We start from the raw sequence: 18,752 nt of genomic DNA, 5'->3' as shown, positions 1-18,752 counted from the left end.
AGATTTTTATTGTATAAGATTGAAGATTTTCCTGGTAATTTCTGAAAACAATGATTTCGATAATGAATAATAATTCAACGATGAACGAAACATACGCTCCGTATAATTTATTAATTTAATCAAGAATTATATTGATAGAGAAGGGATTTAAAATAATAAATTATTGTTTCATTGCAATCTTTACGGACAATAATTATTTCTTTAATGATATTTAGAATCAAATATATTTCGCCATAATGCGCTTTATCGCTTTATTTCTTTAAGATTTAAATATAATTTAAATTGAAGTCGCGCAATAAAACAATCGAATTGTAGATCCAAATAATTAACAGTATGAAGGCTCCTAATTTAAACATTAATCATTTAATAAGTAAAATCATTAATTAATCTTATAAATTAAAATAATTTAATATTTTGCAAATATATACAGGGTGTTGCGCTTGAATATACGGCAGTATGACGGATTGCCCATCCCGTCGGAATCCGATCGGTCGAAAAATACGCGCACCGATATTATCGATGAATAATATAAATAATAAATAAAAATAATAATATAATAATAAAAAAAATAAAAATAATAATAAATAAAAAGAATAATATAATAATATATATATAAATATATTTATCTAAATATTTCATATATAAATAGAATTTTTTATGTATTATATTTTTAAAAGTTTACATCTATAAGAAATATAAATTATTTTGTAATTACGCGATTTATAACATTAAAATATATCTATTTAAAATTAAAAGTTAATTGCGCGCAACAATTAGTTTTAAAATCAATTATTTTGAACATTGCTCTATATAATAGATTTTCTTTTATCTTTTATATTTTTATTTATCGTTTATATTTGCGAATTTAAATTAATGTGCTATATTACAAAATAAATTTCAAATTATGTATTATATTATATATAAAATTATATATAATATAACCCTCCCATGGGGTACACCTTGTCGCGGTGGGAGGGCTTAGTACTTGGATGGTGCCTTGAGGTTTATCTTAAATTTTTCAATTTATGATAAATCTTAAGGTGCCTGAATGAGAAGCTAAGTACCCTTTCGGGTCGTCGGTGCCGTCAACTTGCCGCGGATGGCAAGCGCTTCGTCAACGCGTCGCGTTAGGTATATACATATTAGGGAGGGCCGTTAAAGGTATATACATATTAAGTATATACATCGCGCGATCAAATATAAAATTTTTAATCGCATCGAAATAGTGCCGGGAGTGCCGTTCAGTATCGCGCGTAAAATAACGAAAATAGCGATATAAAAATGTCGCTCGCGAGTGCGGGAGTGTCGTTAAAAGTATCGCGCGCCAACAACATGAGAGGAGGAGGAGGCCTGGGAGAGGCATCTTACATCGGCGGAGCAACCTGATGGTGAATATCTATTATTTATATATTAATTGTTATAAGTCGTTAACTTGTTATAAACGAACAATAATTCGATCTTATTACTTAAATGAATTAAAGAAAAAGATTTTTATAAAAGTCATATAAAATTTTCTATTTAAAATACAATTTCAAAAATTTATAAAATTTTTTCATACGTGTTTATTTGCTTATTATTTTACACATCGGATATAAAATTCCACGCGATAAAATTTTTTAAAAATATTAATTGCATTTTGTGAGCATTATTATAAATGAATTTTATATTTGTATGTTACAGACAACTAGCTTTGATACACAACTCCGCAACTTGCGCATCAGTGCCGGTGAGTGAATAAAACTTTTATTTAATTTTACGGTAACGGATTCGTAGTGATTGTAGATAAAGATGTAGATTGTAAATTGTAGATAAATCCGTTGCCTTAAAATGAATGAGCTAGGATGGATTAAATAAAATAAATTTTAATAAATTCTTTCGAAATGCTTTACATCTATTACAAAAATATATTAAAATATTAATTAAAAAAAGAAGAAATCAGAAAAGATTTTTTGATAAAGATTTTGTCTAATTTATTAACTAAAGAACATGCATTTACAATTTTATCAATTTTATCAATTTCTTATGCTAATTTATTCATATAACGCGCACTTATTTTCTAATTCCTTATAGCTCATACATCGTAGAATTTGTTTGTAGATATTGTTTTTAAACTTTACTTTAACTTAATATAAAGTCAAATGATTAATTAATTAAATAATTTGTAATATAATAAAAATTATACACAAATTAATTTTATATTTTATTCCAAAATATAAAATATATAAAAATTTGTAGTAATTTGGCTTTATTTCAGTTAAAATAAAGTTATATTCAAATATTTAACGAACGATTGTAAAATGGAATGATCGTTACTAAATGAGCGTAAATATTTCACGCTTATTTGCCGGTAATTATCCGACAAAAAAGGAGTGTTTATCCCGAGTGTTTATTCGATCCCCTTATTCGATCTCTGATTAGAGATCGAGAAAGAAAATAGCCAGGATCAATGAAAGGTAAGTTCAACTGGCCTGAAGAGCACACAGTTAGGGTACGCGGTTAGGACACGCGATTAGGGCATGTATTCGTAATTAGGGCACGTGATTAAAATATATACTCGATTAGGTTAGGTGATGATTAGAAATAGGTTCCACAAATCTCGAATAATTTCAGTCAATCAGAAAGTAGGGTTATTAGCTATTAGATAAGATTCATTCTTTCTTTTAATATTCCAATAATCTTAGGGGTAAATTAAATTTATTTTAATTAAATTGAATTTATTTTTAAAAATATTGTAAAAATAAATAATATGTTTTAAAATAAAAATGTATTAAAAATGAAATTTAAATTATCAAAATTATCTTCAGGAATATTAAAGAAATTGCATTATTATTAACGTTTAAGAAATATTTATCTCAACATGTTATATTTTATTTTAAAACTTAAAAATATATAAGTATCAAGTTAAATATTAAATTCAAATGTTAATGCTATCAATATCAAATTATTGATGTTATTAAATATTTGAATAAATTGAATATTATTATTTGACATTGATAGCATCATAAATTTGTAAATTGTATATAATAGTTATAATTGTATTTTAATAGTAATTTGATATTGATATTTTAATTGTAAAATACAATACAATTATGACTATAATTATATTATATGAAATTGTATTTACGATTGTAAAATCTTAAACGTAAATTACACGAAAAATTATCGAAAATATACATATAATGATTGCATAATAGTAATTAACATAATAATAATTTATTAAATTAAAGTATTTGTTTCTACAGTATATATTTTTGAAATATTCACAAAAAAGTAACTGTTTGTATTTTCATATCAAAGAGTTCATTAATAAAATCGAAAAATTTTTATATAAAATATAAAAATTCGATGCTAAATTAATGATTAAATAAAAGCTTTACAAAATTTGACAAATGCCTTCGTTACATAATCGCGAGTCAATTATTATAAATTTAATGATACGCTTTCCGTTAAACTTATCTATTATATTTATAAATTCTATATCTCGCGCAAAACTGAATATTAGTAAAATAAATTAATAAATTATGATTGCGAAAATATCGTGCTCGTTCTTTTCGCGTTCTTATACAAAATTGTCATTTTAACAAAAGAATTTTATCGCTATCCCTCTCATCAGATAATATTGCTAAATATTGTTAATTAAATATGAAGAAATATCGAATAAAAGTGTGAAGTGATTTAAAAAAATTATTTTTAAATTTCTTTTTGTTGGAATATTCATGATTTCAATTAGAACTTTATAAACTATTTGAACTATGAATTTTATCATAGAACTTTATATTAAAATTATTTTAAGTACATGTTTCTTAAGGTATAAAATTATATAATGTTTTACTCTTTCTATTTTTTAAGCCTGAACCTTTTTTATATACATTATTATTAACATATGCATATATTTATCGTAGGAAAAGTAAAATATATTCGTAATTTTTATAATCTTTCTATTAAAAATAACAGTAAATTACAAAATGAATACATGTTTGGTATTAATTTTTATATTAAGAATATTACAGTTTGTGCACAATTTTTTTATTAGTTTTGTCATCGCTTATAGCACAATATAAGGATCAACGTAAATACTTCTAATATATTAAAGTAAAATATAAGTAAATACTTTTAATATATTGATTGTCTAAAACTATATAATAATACCTTTTTAAAATAAAAGCAGTAGAAATTAATAGAAATTAATAGAATAAAGAATAATTCTAAAAAGAAACAAATTTCATAATATTATATGTTATATTGTTAGTATTGCATGAACACACACTAAGATAATATATTATAATCTAATGAATAAAAAGATATAACATCTATAGATAATAAATTCTCTTGTGTTCATCAAATTTCTCACATTACAAGTTTACACATACATAGACATACATATCTAATAGATCATGAATAATTATTTTATATTATATCAATTCTCTCGAATAACATGCTAAATGTGTAACATTTAAGCTTTTTAATTTTAATATAAACATAAATGTTAATTCATTTTTTATTAGTGACATCAAATTACAGATTTCAAATATTTGCGCTATATATACATATATGATAACTGATCTACTATTACTGCTATCTTGCGTGCAGCAAGTACCATAAAGTATTGACATCATTCTAGAACGTTAGAAGATTTTTAGAAGCCTTAGAAATCTTCGAATTAAGAGAATGAATTACTTCTTTACGTTAAAAAGTTTTTTTATTAATTATAAAAGGACTAAAATATGCAATTTGTTCTAATTTGCAATTTTTTGAAATAAAATAATCTCAGTACTATCTGTATTGAATTCAATCTGACAAAAAATTATTTAAACTCTAAATTCGACGAAGAAATTAAGTTAAGTTCAAATCAATTTGTTAAATCTAATTCAGTACAGCATTTCTGATATTTTATTTTAATCTATTTATTTATTTTGATTTTAGTTTATCATGTATCATCTGCTTGATCATTTTTTCTCTCTTCTTTTTCTAGAGTTAATATAATTATCATAAAAAATTGTTTGAGATACATTTTTATTATCACTGAGCTACTATAGTTACAATTTTGATAACCATGTCCTTTTCTGTTTTTCTTCTAATTTCTTTTTATACCTTGCGTCAGTGAGATGTTTATTTTTTACTTTTTGCATTGTTCAATCGATATTATTCTGTTGTAACGATTATTTGACGCTCATTTAATACACTGTATTATATATTTTTTTCTTATGTAGAGTACAATAAAATTACATCCAGCGCGTCTCTCATATTTTATTCAAGAAAAATAATTATCATTAATTATTAACTCTTTGAATTTATGATCAATATTTTACGAATGTTTTATAAAATTAGTAATTGTGAAATACTTTATATATGTATTACATAAATACATTCATCTTGAAAGAAATATTATTTTTTAATTATCGCACACAAAATTATTACTTTAAAAACTAGAAAAATTGTAAGAAGTAACTAAAAAGCTCGCAAAAGAAAAAAGATGTCATAATGTTTACTACCTATTTTAATAAAATTCCTTAACTTTTTATTCCATTATGACTCAATCGCTTTATTGTCATTATTGTATCGTGTTATTCGTTTTATTCGTGAATGTATATTTTTAATCAAAATGAATAAATAAAAACATAAAAACAATTCATATATTAAAAGTAAATATGAGCATGCATTACATTTAGTTATCTTCTCTTAATTAATCAATTAATTAGCTACAAATATCACCAAGAAGCTTTAGAAGTATCATCGTACTCTTCTATAAGATATCGATATTCGTGCAACTGAGTCCTTATTTGATGCCAACGTAGTCTTATCTTGTGGTTTATATCCATTATTATACTCTCCGTATTATCATTAAAGAGAACGTATTCACCTATCTAAAACGGATTATTTTCATATTTATTTCAACAGTATCTTCTTTACATATTTAATTTTTTATATTTTTATATTTATTATAATATTTTTATATTTTTATATTTTTATATTTAAAATATAATATAACAGTAAATAAAAATAAATAAAATATAATAGTAAATAATGTATAAAAGTCAGTCAAAACTTTTGGCTATTAGCATAATTAGCATAAGATAGTTAAGATAATATAAAAATAAATGTATAAATATATTTAATAACAAGAAATTGATAATTAAATATGTATATTAATAATAAATATGTAAGTAATATGTATATAAATATGTATATTTAAATTTCTAAAATTTACCGTATCGTTTACATTATGAAATTCATATCTAATTCTGAATTTTGGATTACTGAAACTGTATGATATCTTGAAATTAAATTTTACGTATTTCTTTATCTAAAATAAATTATTTTTTAGATTAATATGTAAGTGGTAATTTTGTATCATAAGAATAAAATTTAATAGCATCAAATTTTTTTATAATATAATTATACAATGAACGTCTGTCTGATAAGATTTTATACTGATGTAAGAAAAGATCAATTAAGTTAAAAGCTTCCTATATATAGTATTATGTAATATATACATTAGTATATAATAGATCACATAATGGAATGTAATTCCCTCTCTTTTTTACACATTATTAATAGCTTCCAAAAAACCAATAAGAAGAGAACCTGCTTAATACTTATTCTGAAATTGCGTTGAGTTTAAGATAAATGAAAATAACATGCAATTAACAAAAATAAGAATAGAAAAAGCTTTATAATTTACATAAATATCCCGATGTTGTCAATAATCGGCTATTTTAATACATATATCACAGTACACATAAATCTAAAATATTTTCAGATAGACGGTATATGCATTGTTAATTAAGATTCAAAACAAGAGATTAATAAACAATTATGTGTGTACATGTGTATAAAAATCTACATATAAGTTTAAAAAATTTACCTCATTAATTTGTTGTTCAGAATATACATGATTAATAATCATAATTAATGCTTTAATAAGGCTGATTTCTCTATAAAAACAAAAGTATAAATTTATATAATTAAATAATGGAGGAAATCTTCATAATTGTACAAGTATTATATTTACCAAGAATCAAAAAAATTAAAAATATAAATCTACGTATAATTGTTCTAAATAATAAATTAATAATAATGAAATAATAAGGAGAATTTGTTTAAGACCAAGAAGAGTGTAAGTGATATTGCGTGGCTTATAAATCTATAATTTTTAAAAAGAAACCAATTTCTAAAAATACACACGTTTGTGCCCCTTTAGGATTGTACAGATCGAATGATAAAATTGTAAAAATAAACATCGATATCGCGGTCGAGTCGGCGAAGGTAATCGATAAGATTTAAATTAAAACTGAATAATACGCCAAACTAACGCAAAATTTTTTTGGGACGTAAGACGGTGTCTATTCATTCTAAAATTCATACGATGTTAAACCATTATATTCCTCATCATCCTTCGCAATAGACGACGGTCTGTTTTTTTAATGTACAATGCTGTTTGTGTCATGGCAGGATGGATTTCAATGGGATATTTGAGCGTAAGTTTGATGGCCAACGCTTTTGCGAGAAACAAATATTTAGTATTCGATAAATAGTATACTTATCGGTTACTTTCACCGATTCGACCACGATATTGATGTCTATTTTTACAGTTTTATCATTCGACAGTGCTTCCCGTTTGTTTTATTTTTATATTTTATATATTTATTCAAGTATTTCTTTAATATGTTCTATTAAATTATTATTATCACACTGAGGAGGATCCGAAAGGAATCGAAACGTTTGTACTTTTAGAAATTGGTTTCTTTTAAAAATTATAGATTTAAAAAACACGCAATAACTTTTGCGCTCTTCTTGGTCTTAAACAAGATTTGCTTATTATTATTATTATTATTATTATTATTGTTATTGTTATTATTATTATTGTCATTGTCATTGTCATTGTCACTGTCACTGTCACTGTCACTGTCACTGTCACTGTCACTGTCACTGTCACTGTCACTGTCACTGTCACTGTCACTGTCACTGTCACTGTCACTGTCACTGTCACTGTCACTGTCACTGTCACTGTCACTGTCACTGTCACTGTCACTGTCACTGTCACTGTCACTGTCACTGTCACTGTCACTGTCACTGTCACTGTCACTGTCACTGTCACTGTCACTGTCACTGTCACTGTCACTGTCACTGTCACTGTCACTGTCACTGTCACTGTCACTGTCACTGTCACTGTCACTGTCACTGTCACTGTCACTGTCACTGTCACTGTCACTGTCACTGTCACTGTCACTGTCACTGTCACTGTCACTGTCACTGTCACTGTCACTGTCACTGTCACTGTCACTGTCACTGTCACTGTCACTGTCACTGTCACTGTCACTGTCACTGTCACTGTCACTGTCACTGTCACTGTCACTGTCACTGTCACTGTCACTGTTATTGTTATTGTTATTGTTATTGTTATTGATACATATATATAAAAAGGTCATTACTTTGGTTTTATTTCCATTAAATGATCTAAAATGAATTGAAATAATGTAGTCCTTGCATGCCTCGCAATAATAGTACAAAAACTGTTTATACGATCGATAGCTGTTACATTTGTCATATTAGTCATTAAATGTATATACTGGAGAATAAATGAAGGCTTTTGGGAACAGGATAAAAATTTTAAAACACTAGAATCTGATTCCTTCAAATATATATCAAACACTTGCATCCAAATATCGTTATTGGCTATTTTTAAACCATTGCAGAATGTCCATTCTTTCCATTCCGGCCAAATTCTACAATATTTAAAATAAAATAAAAATATATTATTAGAATCCATAATCTTACATCTTGATATTTACATAAATATTTTACAAAATAAAATGTTTTTATAAAATGATCGTGATTGAGAAATAATTGCAAATTGTAATTACTTATATGATAATAATGTGTTACGATAGAAGAGATACGATTTCAATTCAGTATTAGAATTCGACAAACAAGAATCATAATTCACGAGGCATAACAATTTTGCAGCATCTTGTCTCAAACATTTATTGAAAATGCTGCCATAAAGGTTCTTATCTTGATAAAAAATGGGATATTGTAATTTCCATAAAATCTCTTTCATGAATTGTATTATTTCCGCCTACAAATTGTAAAATAATGTATAAAAATTTATTTCTATATTTATTTATAATTTTATAATTAGATATTTATTTATAGAATATTATGTTATAGAAAATATATATTATGTTATAGAAAAATTAAAAAAGTTTGTCCGCACATATGCTGTTATTTAAAAAGCTATGCCAATAATATAATAATGTAATAATGTTTTTATAAGATTAAAAAGATAATAATAATTGCATGATTATATTATACCTTATTAATATAATTTGATTTTAATTATTGCTTATCTTAGTAGTATACAAATTATTGCATGAGAATTTAAAAGCGAATGTTGTTTCGTGCATCTTTGAAGGTTAAACATTGTGTATACTTATTTGTAATTTATCAAAAATAATTTTAAAATATAAATGTCATATATGTTGTTAAAATAAACGTATATAAATTATTGAAACACACATTTTTTTATTTACATAAATCTTAATGTTATGTATACCTTTATAAATAAGCTTTCTGGAAATGCAAAGAAACCCGATATATATTCCAAGTTCTTGAACATAGGATACCATGCGATATAATCTGTATCTTGCGATAGATAGTGTGAAATATTGAAGAATATATCACGTTGTAATTTGCCTGTCATCACAAAGTGAAATGCGTCGTCGATGAGTTTAGCACGATCGAGTACATGTATTTTTCTGAAGGAATTAGTGTGCAGGTATCTCACAAGTCTTTTCCAATTCTCGACATCATAATTGACGCGATAGCATCCTGTCGAATGTTAAATAAATTCTATCGGTAATTTAATTTAAACTTTTTATTGAATTTGTCAAGGAATTATTTGAAATACTCTTGGCTCCTTATATTCAAAACGTATAAAAAATGTATTAAAAATTGTGTATTAAAAGTTATAATTATTATAAGAAGTAAATTGTAAATTTTCAATATTAAATCAAATTATGTCACAGTAATAAATCTATATTTTTAGAGAACTGCAAAGAGTTATGTCAACTTAAATTTATTTTAACTACATTCATGATAATCAATAATAATAAAAAGAAAATTATATTTTATGAATCGTACAAGTTTTTAAATGAGGCAAAATAATAAGACAATGTTTCTTAAGCATACTTCCTTCATTACAACTCAATAATATAAACAAAGAAGAGCATGCTTCGCTAACATATTATTATAATTAAATCATCCAATAATTAAATTATTAGACAATAAATAGATAATTAAAATTAAATCGTAAATATATTTAATAATTAAATATAATTATAATTAAATCACACAATAATTAAATTATTAAATATAAATTATTAAATAATTGTAATCATTGTTGGATTCTTAAGTAAAATGTTGTCTCTCTCTATAACTAATATATTCACCGAAAAAATTTATATTATTTCTATAATTTAAATAATATATTAAATTATCTAAGAACTTTCATATAATAATAACTCGAAAACAGGCGTTTTGGAGAAAAATGTTTCAAATGAAAGTTGTAGAATTTGCAGGGAAAAAGAAGATAATAATATTAGTTAGTTGAACTTTGGGTATGGGTCAAGGACAATCTAGTTTATATTTAAACAAAACTATTGTAATTTGTCTATTATATAAACCAATTACTCACAATATTCCTCGTAAAAAGTTATAAGAATAGCCTAAAATTGAATAATTCACGAGATATATCATACTTTAAGTTCACAAAATTTTACATGAACCTTCTAAAATATTTCGTAAAATATTTATTTTTCGATTATCTTATCTTAATACTTTTATCTACAGAATAATGAAAGGAATCGATTGATGTAAAGAAATCATGTAATTACTTTTAAGAAAATGTATAAATGTGCAAAGAGCAGCTACATACATAAAAGTATAACTAACAAATTTATCGATCAATATTTACCACTTTGTTGTAAATTGGCCAATATCCAGTAATTCTCATCTATGAAATCTATTTTTGCATGGTACGAAATATTTGGTTTTAACCACACTGAAGTCAACAATTTCTTCGAATCGAAATACTCCTGTGTAGTAATATTCACAAATATCCATGTAACAAAATAATTAAAATTTTCTATCGATATAGTCATCCAATTATTATTATAATTTCTTTTCACATTAATCACAGGGTAATGATTTAGTCGTGTCCAACTAGCTATTTTATCCGTTACATTGTATTTGAGTTCTGATTTGAAATCTGATTTATCCATGGTTGATTGCATAGTGTCCCAAAAATCTTTACTGCTTGAGGAACTAAAAATCCAAAGCAGTAAATGATAAAAAAAATGAATAAAAAAAATATCTTAAGAGAAATCCCGAAAAGCAATTATGATTTTTACAGAACAGAGTAAAAGTGAAAGGAAAGAAGATAGTATAAATTATATCAAATAGCATTGAAACGATAAGAAAATTATTACTAATAAATAGCGAAAAAGAAGAAATAGAATAGTAATTAAAAAGATAGATGTATCACGGAAAAAAATAAAATATATATAAAACGATTAAAAAAATATACGTAGAAAATTAAAAAATTAGGGAATATAAGTAGAGAATTTAAAAAACAAGAAATAAAATCAGAGATGTAGATAAAGGAAGAATATAAAAAAAATTGCAAGAAGATGAAATTTAAAATAACAATATTAATAAGTAGAAATATAATAAAATGAAATGTAAAATTAACAAGTCTTGAAATTATTAGTAAAAATTAAGTATAAATGAAATTAGAAATCAGAAAAGAATAAAGGAAGTTCCAGAAATAAACGTAAATAAAAAAATTTTAAAAATTAAAAAATAAAAAAAATTAATTTGTATAAAAGCAAAATTAAAAAATCATTTAAAATTATGTATTTAAATTTATAGTATAAATATATTGATATCTATATATATTACTCACTGGTATTGTAAATACAACTTCATACCACTTTCAAACATCTCTTCGGTAAATAAAATTTGTAACGTGCGGAACATAATACTTGCTATGAAGATTGACATCATAAAGTAAAATGTAGTATGTATAAAATGAATTTGCTATACATGACTTGGATATATAAATTCATAAACATAACTGACTTATATGAATAATAAATAAAAGTTAATTTTAATTATACTTTTTTGATAAATCAATATTTAAATAATTAATAATATAAATAAATTATAATTAACTTATTTCTTTGATTATAACGTTATTTATATAGTATTTAGAATTTATCATCAATAATTTATTTGCTTGATTACCCTTGATATAATGGGGAATTTCAATAGAATTGAATCTTGATTCTTTTGTGAATGGCCACATATTCTTGGTGCTCCAATGAAGAACATCATGTTGCATTTGAATCACAAAGAAATCTTTTATCCGAAGATCCGGAAATGTCTGAGCGCAAAAGGATTTTAATATAGTTAAATAAATATTTAATCAAAAGAAGTGGTGACATATATGAGCAACACACATTAGAATTGTTACAATATATTAAAAAAAATTTACAAATATTCCTTCATTGAATATTTCTTATTAAGTTCAAAAAATATATTCGAGTATCTAATGATATTCAATGATATCATTTCAAATTAAGTATTTTTAAAATTATTTAAAAGTATGTACGTCAATATTCTTCTTCAGCACGATGTTAAACAATATATATGTATAGAGTGACGTGTTACATTAAACTTATTTCTCAACGCATAAGTGACGTCAAATTGCATCCCACATAAGTCTAGTAAGCACCCTGCTTCCAAAAGTCAATAAAATATACTATAATTATACTGTGTGACGTCACAGCAAATCAGATTCCGCGCTTTTTACAATTAATAATATAGTATATCGCTGTGCGCCTCATATCAATTCGAGATTCGACGATGAACTGTTCGTGGAAGCAGGGCACTTACTAGACCTCCGCAGGATGCTCAAGAAACAAATTTGTTTAATTTAATGCGGCACTATCTGTAATAAATAAATACACACACACACACACACACACACACACACACACACACATATATATATATATATGTATGTATGTATGTATGTATGTATGTGTATATATATATATATATATATGTATGTATATATATATATATATATATATATATATATATATATATATATACAGGGTGACCCATTTTAACTTAGGCAGCCAAATAACTCGAAAAATAAGCACACTACGAAAAAATGGTTAGAATCAAAATTTCGTCATTTCGAGGGAGACGTACAATGACGTTAAAATCAGCCCCCCCACCCCTTCCCCTGGGCGGTGAGGGGCGGCAAGTTTGAAATCTTAAATGGAACCCCCTATTTTTCATTGCATATTCTTGTAGCTTATCTCGAGAGCTTTCCAAAACACTATAATTAAGTACCTTTTTATTAAGTACTTTTTGAGTTATAAGGCTTAAAATAATTTCTTAATTTTACATAAACCATAAAATATCTAATAAACCATTCATTTTTCGATTATCTTACCTTCATACTTTTATGTACAAAATAATGAGAGGAATCAATTGGTGTAAAGAAAATATACAGTTGTTTTTAAGAAAAAATATGGAATTGTTAATTGCAAATTACATATTTTTTCTTAGAAACAATGTGTTTTCTTTACACCAATTGATTCCTTTCATTATTTTGTACATAAAAGTATGAAGGTAAGATAATCGAAAAATGAATGGTTTACTAGATATTTTATGGTTTATGTAAAATTAGTTTATGTAAAATTAATTAAGAAATTATTTCAAGCCTTATAACTCAAAAAGTACTTAATAAAAAGGTACTTAATTATAGTGTTTTGGAAAACTCTCGAGATAAGCTACAAGAATATGCAATAAAAAATAGGGGTTCCCATTTAAGATTTCAAACTTGCCCCCCCTCACCGCCCAGGGAGAGGGGTGATTTTAACGTCATTGTACGTCCCCCTCGAAATGACGAAATTTTGATTCTAACCATTTTTTCGTAGTGTGCTTATTTTTCGAGTTATTTGGCTGCCTAAGTTAAAATGGGTCACCCTGTATATATATATATATATATATATATATATATATATATATATATATATATATTGTTAACATCGTGCTGAAGAAGGATAAAAAATAATCCGAAACGTTCATTTTTTGTTATTATAATATGGGTTTTTTAATAAACTAATATTATTGAAAAAAGAAAGAAGTGTTGTTGCTTTTCTGTGCTCCAATTACCGCTCTTATGCCATTTTCTTTTTAATTTTTTGATTACTTGAGCTAAATCTCTAATTATTAAATTCAATATATATAAATTATGATATTTTAATTTAATGTTGCTTATGTGTTAAGTTTTGGCTGATTATCGTTATAGAAATATAAATATTTTTATATTACCCCGATTATGTGTGTGTGATTAAAATAATTGACGTTAAATATAAAATAACCTTATCGGCAATGTAAATTCCAAAAAACATAGCAAGACCTTTGATTAACCATGGTTCCCACTTATATGGACTCATTGCATTATAAAACCATTCGTACACCACTTTATATGCTATTACTCGAGTTATTTCAATTTTGCGTATCTCAGAATCTATTTTTTCGTTATAGATAATATCTTCTTCACTAAAAATAATTCACAAATATTACAATGAAGTCGGGAATCTTTTTCTTACGTTATCGATCGCTAACTTAAGGATGTTTGTACAATCATTAGACACATACTATTGAGAGAATCATTAGAATAGATTAGTTCTTTAAGAGCTTAAATATATTTTAAAATCAATTCGTGTGTTAATCAGATTCTGCAACTGCGACATCATTCAAAATACAGTTAAAAAATTGCAAAAGGAAAGAAATAATAAAGAATATTTTATATGTGTTTTAATTACGTATACACATATAGATATCCAATTTTATAATATTGAATATATAGAGAAAAATAATATAATATTATGTTTTAATGTAGAAATTAACATAGTTTTTTAATCAAAATATGTTTACCCATAAAGAATAAATCCCAATTTTATATCTTCTTCACCTAATAATTTCTGAATCACGATATGGTTTCTTTCCGAACTTTCCTTGATATATAAAAACTTATCTAAGAAGTTCCCAATATTTGTAGCAACTATGTATGCAAATTGCACATGTGGTATTATGTCTGTTCTGCACCACAATTTGGTACTTCTATTTTCTACAATAACGGCGAGATGAGCTACAACAGCCGCTATGAAATAAGCAGGTATCAAGGGAGTAGGTTTGAAGCGTGTCCATTGCATATCATTTTTATCCATATTTTCTTCTAGGAGGGGCACATTTGATATAGCTACGTAGCTTTTAGGATGCTTTATAGAAATGTTATAACTAGCAAACTCAGCATCCTTCAAAAGTGGAAATAATCTTCGAGTCGCAAATGTGTGATAATGTGTTGCGGCCAACCACCTAGCACAAGCACATATAACAATATATTTTAAATAACAAAATATTTTCAGATACTGCTAAAGCATTAGAAATTAAAAGAGGAAGAAAGAAAAATAGAAAATATACATATCTATATTAAGAATTTTAAAAATAGTGTTAAAAGAATAATTAATGAAATAATTAATAAAATATGTTAAAAAAGCGTATTTTATATTAAATTTCATCATTCTGTATATAATATCTATCTTAATAAATTTTTAATATAATTTTTATATACTTTTTTTTTTTTATATACTTATACAAACTATTTTTATGAATTAATTATAGGAATATATTTTTTGTTAAATTTCATTTTTTATGATATTTTTTTTTTTGTAAATTCATAAGAAAACTTTTTATATTATAATATTTTAAATAATAATTTATTAAATCATATATATATGTTAAAACTATGCCATCATAGTAATAATAACAATACGAACAGTTTGCAAAAATTGAAGCAAGAATAATATTTGTAACGTCTAAATTATTTAACGCATTAAACTACTTACATTCTATCATTTTGATTATTTTTGTAAATTCTAAATCCTCCATCTTCAGCTAAAAGACCAGAAAATTCCACATTCAAAGTGTAAAATCCTGATGATAAATTATACGGAAAAGAAAGGGTGGTTACATATGTTTCAGTGTCATAGATAAATTTCTTCGGCCTATGGGCGAAAACTTTCTTCTCATTTCCTTTAGGTATTTGTGTATTGTTTGTTACAATAGCTTTAATTATAAACAAATTTTCTGTATAAAAATATATATCTTGCGTTTTATGAGAAATATTAATGCCGGCATTGTATTCGCCGTGGAAGGTACTGGCATTGACATATAGTACAAAGTGAATATTATATTGTAGTGGCATTAAGAAAATGCGTTGTACGGGCAATTGTGCATCAATAAGAGAAGCCGCGGCGACAATGAATATTAGACTACAACTTAATACTTTCAGGAATGTCATGTCACTTATTTTCTCTCTCTCATTCGTCTTAAATAAGCATATTTTCTTCTTGAAAAAAAAACAACAAATAAAATAATATATATATGTGTGTGTGTGTGTGCGTGTGTGTGCGCGCGCGCGTGTTATATATATATATATATATATATATATATATATATATATATAAAATAATGAGAATTTGCTTTAATTATTGCTTTTGTTACGTATAAAAACAAATGAAGTAAAAATATCATTTTTTGTTAATAATATATAAGTCTTAGGATGAAGAGATTATAATATTTTAATATTTTTTAACAAATGGAATATATTAAATTCATAAGTTTTATCACGCTTATATAATTAATAAAGAATTGCTTTACAAAACGTTTGATTTTAAATTAAATTAAGTTTTTTATTTCAAAAGGAATATAATAATATATGTTACAAATTAAAATTCTATCTCTCTTTAATAATTTTGAAAAGGACTGGTACTTTTGACAAAAAGAATGATACTTGTTTTGTGTGATTATACTTCAAAATTATTTAAATATTGTCCTCAACGTATATAATGTACACATTTTATTTATCTTTAAAACGGTTATATAGGTATCTTCTTTTATGATAACTCATCTCTCGTATAGTTGTTTACGGATGAAGAATTAATTTTTTGATAATAATTAAGTGTTGTTAGCTTATTGATTTGATACGTATTATAAATATTATTAATATCGACAAATTAATACATAATATTAATATCGACAAAAATATCTGTATTAATTTGATTTCTGCGAAATTACCGAGAAATAACAACGTTCGATATCTGAAATCACAATAAACATATCATTAGAACGACTTTCAAAATTAAAGTAGTGTGAAATCCAATTTAATAAATAAATAATAATAAATAAATAATAAAGTGTGAACATTTGATTAAATTAACTCTCGCGTTATTTGATTTTGAAATATTTATTTTTGGAAAACGTTTTGATCATGAACTTGTATTTCTTACTTTCATTTTCTTTCTTCTAAGCAAATAATTTATCTCCATTTATATCTTTATTAAGATGTAGACTTTTTTATATTAAATGTTTAAAATTAATATTTTCTTTCTCTATAAACAATTTCATATAAACAGAATAAAAAATACGTTTCGAGAGAAGAACTCAACAGAAATGAATTTTACAATATTGTATATGTCGTGTAATATATGTTACATGTTATATTTTGTATTGCAATTAATATTAAAATATTATTCCAGTAAAAATGTGCAAAAAATGATATCGATTTTAAAGAATCATTTTTCAAATTTATCAAGTTTTAACACATATAGTACTTATGTAGTAATATATAAAACTCTTATGTGTGGTAAATTATAATTAACTTAAATGACTTATTATTTAATTGCTTTAGTATTATGAATTATTAATATCAAAAATATACCTGCATTAACTTGATCTTGCTGTTCTGGAAGATTATCGAGAAATGCCAACGTTCCACACGTGATATCATAATAAACATGTTATAAAAACAACCTTGAAAGTCTCAAAATAAGATATCAATTTAATACGTGCCTTATCAGTCAATAAACAGAATAAAATGTCACATTAAATTAACTCTATTGCTTTATATATTTAATTTTAAAGTAATTCTAACATACGTTTTAGAACAATTAAAAAGTTGTATATCTCTCTATACTCTCTATTCTCTTTATTCTCTCTATTTTCTCTTTTATATTTTCTCTCATGAACAAACAATCCATCGCTATTTGCGTCTTAATTTATTAGCTTTTGTTGTAGATTTATGATATTCAATGTCCAAAATCAATATTTTCTTACTCTATAAAAAAGAATAAAAAACACGTTACAAAAGAAAAATTAGGTAGAAATAAATTATACAAATTATGTCGCATAATACGTATATAATTTCGTACTTTTGTTTATTATTACATAAATGATAAAATATTATATCAATAAAAGATATGTACAAGGAAGATATAATATAACGTTTTTGATTAATTTTGAATTTTTCAAGTTTTTAATGTTACATGTTCTTATACATATATGCAATTATTTAGTGTTCTGTCAGTCCTAAGGATCAAAAGTTATAGACTCAAAGTTCTTAATATTTCGAAACATAATTTTAATTCTTAATCTTTCAAAGATATTTTAATTAAAAATTTTTAAATATTAATGTTACATGCATTATAAAGATCGAGATCTTATTATAAAATGTTTGATTTTTGACATTAAAATAACTTTAGAATCACCAAATGCATGCGAATTAAGAGAATAATTTATCACGTTAGAAAATCTTGGTATTAATTAGA

The 18,752-nt window shown here is 24.6% G+C and overlaps 1 protein-coding gene across 1 annotated transcript; it reads right to left on the bottom strand.

Annotated features, from left to right (window-relative positions):
• Positions 1–5,555: 5,555 nt before the first annotated feature.
• LOC105258253 (thyrotropin-releasing hormone-degrading ectoenzyme-like) lies at positions 5,556–17,944 on the bottom strand. The gene is made up of 15 exons (XM_025410069.1): positions 17,867–17,944; positions 15,993–16,495; positions 15,022–15,462; positions 14,463–14,643; positions 12,307–12,445; positions 11,966–12,047; positions 10,976–11,325; positions 9,557–9,831; positions 8,865–9,079; positions 8,433–8,726; positions 7,889–8,373; positions 7,431–7,497; positions 6,866–6,935; positions 6,209–6,304; positions 5,556–5,864 (listed from the first exon to the last, which is right to left on the bottom strand). Exons 1-15 carry the CDS (start codon positions 17,942–17,944, stop codon positions 5,709–5,711), a joined length of 3,432 nt encoding a protein of 1,143 aa, XP_025265854.1. The 3' UTR covers positions 5,556–5,708.
• Between the last annotated feature and the right edge of the window lie 808 nt (positions 17,945–18,752).

The sequence above is a fragment of the Camponotus floridanus genome, unplaced genomic scaffold (genome assembly GCF_003227725.1).
Source record: "Camponotus floridanus strain SB8 unplaced genomic scaffold, Cflo_v7.5 scaffold3, whole genome shotgun sequence".
NCBI lineage: Eukaryota > Metazoa > Arthropoda > Insecta > Hymenoptera > Formicidae > Camponotus > Camponotus floridanus.
Note: the sequence above shows the minus strand (reverse complement) of the source record. Positions and strands in the feature narration are given on the sequence as shown.

Bases quoted from the DNA above. Each gene is read 5' to 3' on its own strand.
- LOC105258253 (XM_025410069.1), bottom strand. From the start codon at position 17,944: ATGTTTATTATGATATCACGTGTGGAACGTTGGCATTTCTCGATAATC. The intron at 11,326-11,965 runs GTGAGTAATATA...TTGGATTTTTAG, and splicing joins AAGTTGTATTTACAATACCA to TTCCTCAAGCAGTAAAGATT. The intron at 8,374-8,432 runs GTAATGACCTTT...TAACAATAACAG, and splicing joins TTAATGGAAATAAAACCAAA to TGACAGTGACAGTGACAGTG.